Source organism: Morone saxatilis, unplaced genomic scaffold (assembly GCF_004916995.1).
Source record: "Morone saxatilis isolate NCDOM2014 unplaced genomic scaffold, NCSU_SB_2.0 Contig16, whole genome shotgun sequence".
Taxonomy (NCBI): Eukaryota; Metazoa; Chordata; class Actinopteri; family Moronidae; genus Morone; species Morone saxatilis.
Genome location: NW_023339718.1, coordinates 9,221,947 through 9,223,055, shown reverse-complemented (window position 1 = coordinate 9,223,055; position 1,109 = coordinate 9,221,947). Strand labels below are relative to the sequence as shown.

Here is a 1,109-nt window from a genome sequence, read left to right as displayed (position 1 = left end):
TACCTGTCTGTCTGTCTGTCTCTGCAGTAATAGTGAATAAAAGAAAACTTTAATCTTTTACTGTTTTATCCAGATGTAGAAATATATTTTGTGTTTAAATATCAAACAAACAAAACTCGTTCAGTCTTCAGTTGGTTAGAAAATGTTCCAGCTTTAATGAACATAAAGAAGATAAAGAAGATAAAGAAGAGAGTTCCTCACAGTGTGAATAAAGAGACACCAGTTCAGAGGTCAGCAGGAATCTAGTCGACCTCGACGTTTGTGAATCACGTCCCTAAAATGAGTCTGAACACAGTCCGACATTATCAGGACCTGCAGACATCCTGTAATAGTCCTGTACAGTCACCTCCTCCTCCTCATTACTCCTCCTCCTCTTCCTCTCCTGACGCACCAAACTTCTTCTTCTTCTTCTTCTTCTTCTTGGCGTCTCCTCCCTCCAACCCGTTGGAGAACTCGAAGCGGGACAGACGGACCTCTCGCTGCCCGGCAGAGAACCTGAGACAGTACAAAGGGTTAAACAGACTTTTTATGTGTGTGTGTGTGAGACAGCAGTGGGGGGTCTCGTACTACCTGATCAATAACACACACACACACACATACTTGTGTTAGTATATCTGTGGGGACATACAGCCTTAAACATTTGGTCCCCATAAACCTGTTGCTTTAAACAATCACAGTTCTGTAATCATTTTCAATAACTAATAACGTTTCCTAGAACACTGGTTCCCAACCTGAGGGTCGTGACCCCCAATAGAGGTCGCCAGAGCTTCACAGGGGGTCAGAGAACTTTAAAAATACACACAGTAGATGAATATGTCGACATTATGATGATTTTCTGTGAATTAAACTAAACTCACTTATTATAAAGTTTAAATTACAAAGTAAAACCAGTTAATTTAACTCAGTTAAAATAACGTTTTGCATTACATTTATTTAATATATAATCTTTGAATTTTTAATGATCTGAACACAAACAGAACAATGGATCAATATCAGAGAATAAACAGTGAATCTGTCTGATCAATATGAAACATACAGTCAGTTTATTGATGATAGAAAGAACTGAGTTACTGATACGGAGCCTCTGGTGGCCGTTAGAGGAACTGCAG

At 39.1% G+C, this 1,109-nt stretch overlaps 1 protein-coding gene across 1 annotated transcript in view; it reads right to left on the bottom strand.

Annotated features, from left to right (window-relative positions):
* Positions 1-359: 359 nt before the first annotated feature.
* LOC118325504 (barH-like 1 homeobox protein) overlaps positions 360-1,109 on the bottom strand; it is a 3,937-nt gene continuing 3,187 nt past the window's right edge. The window contains exon 4 of the mRNA XM_035658211.1: positions 360-479. Within this exon, the coding sequence (XP_035514104.1) occupies positions 360-479 (120 nt within the window). The remainder of the gene's footprint in view (positions 480-1,109) is intronic.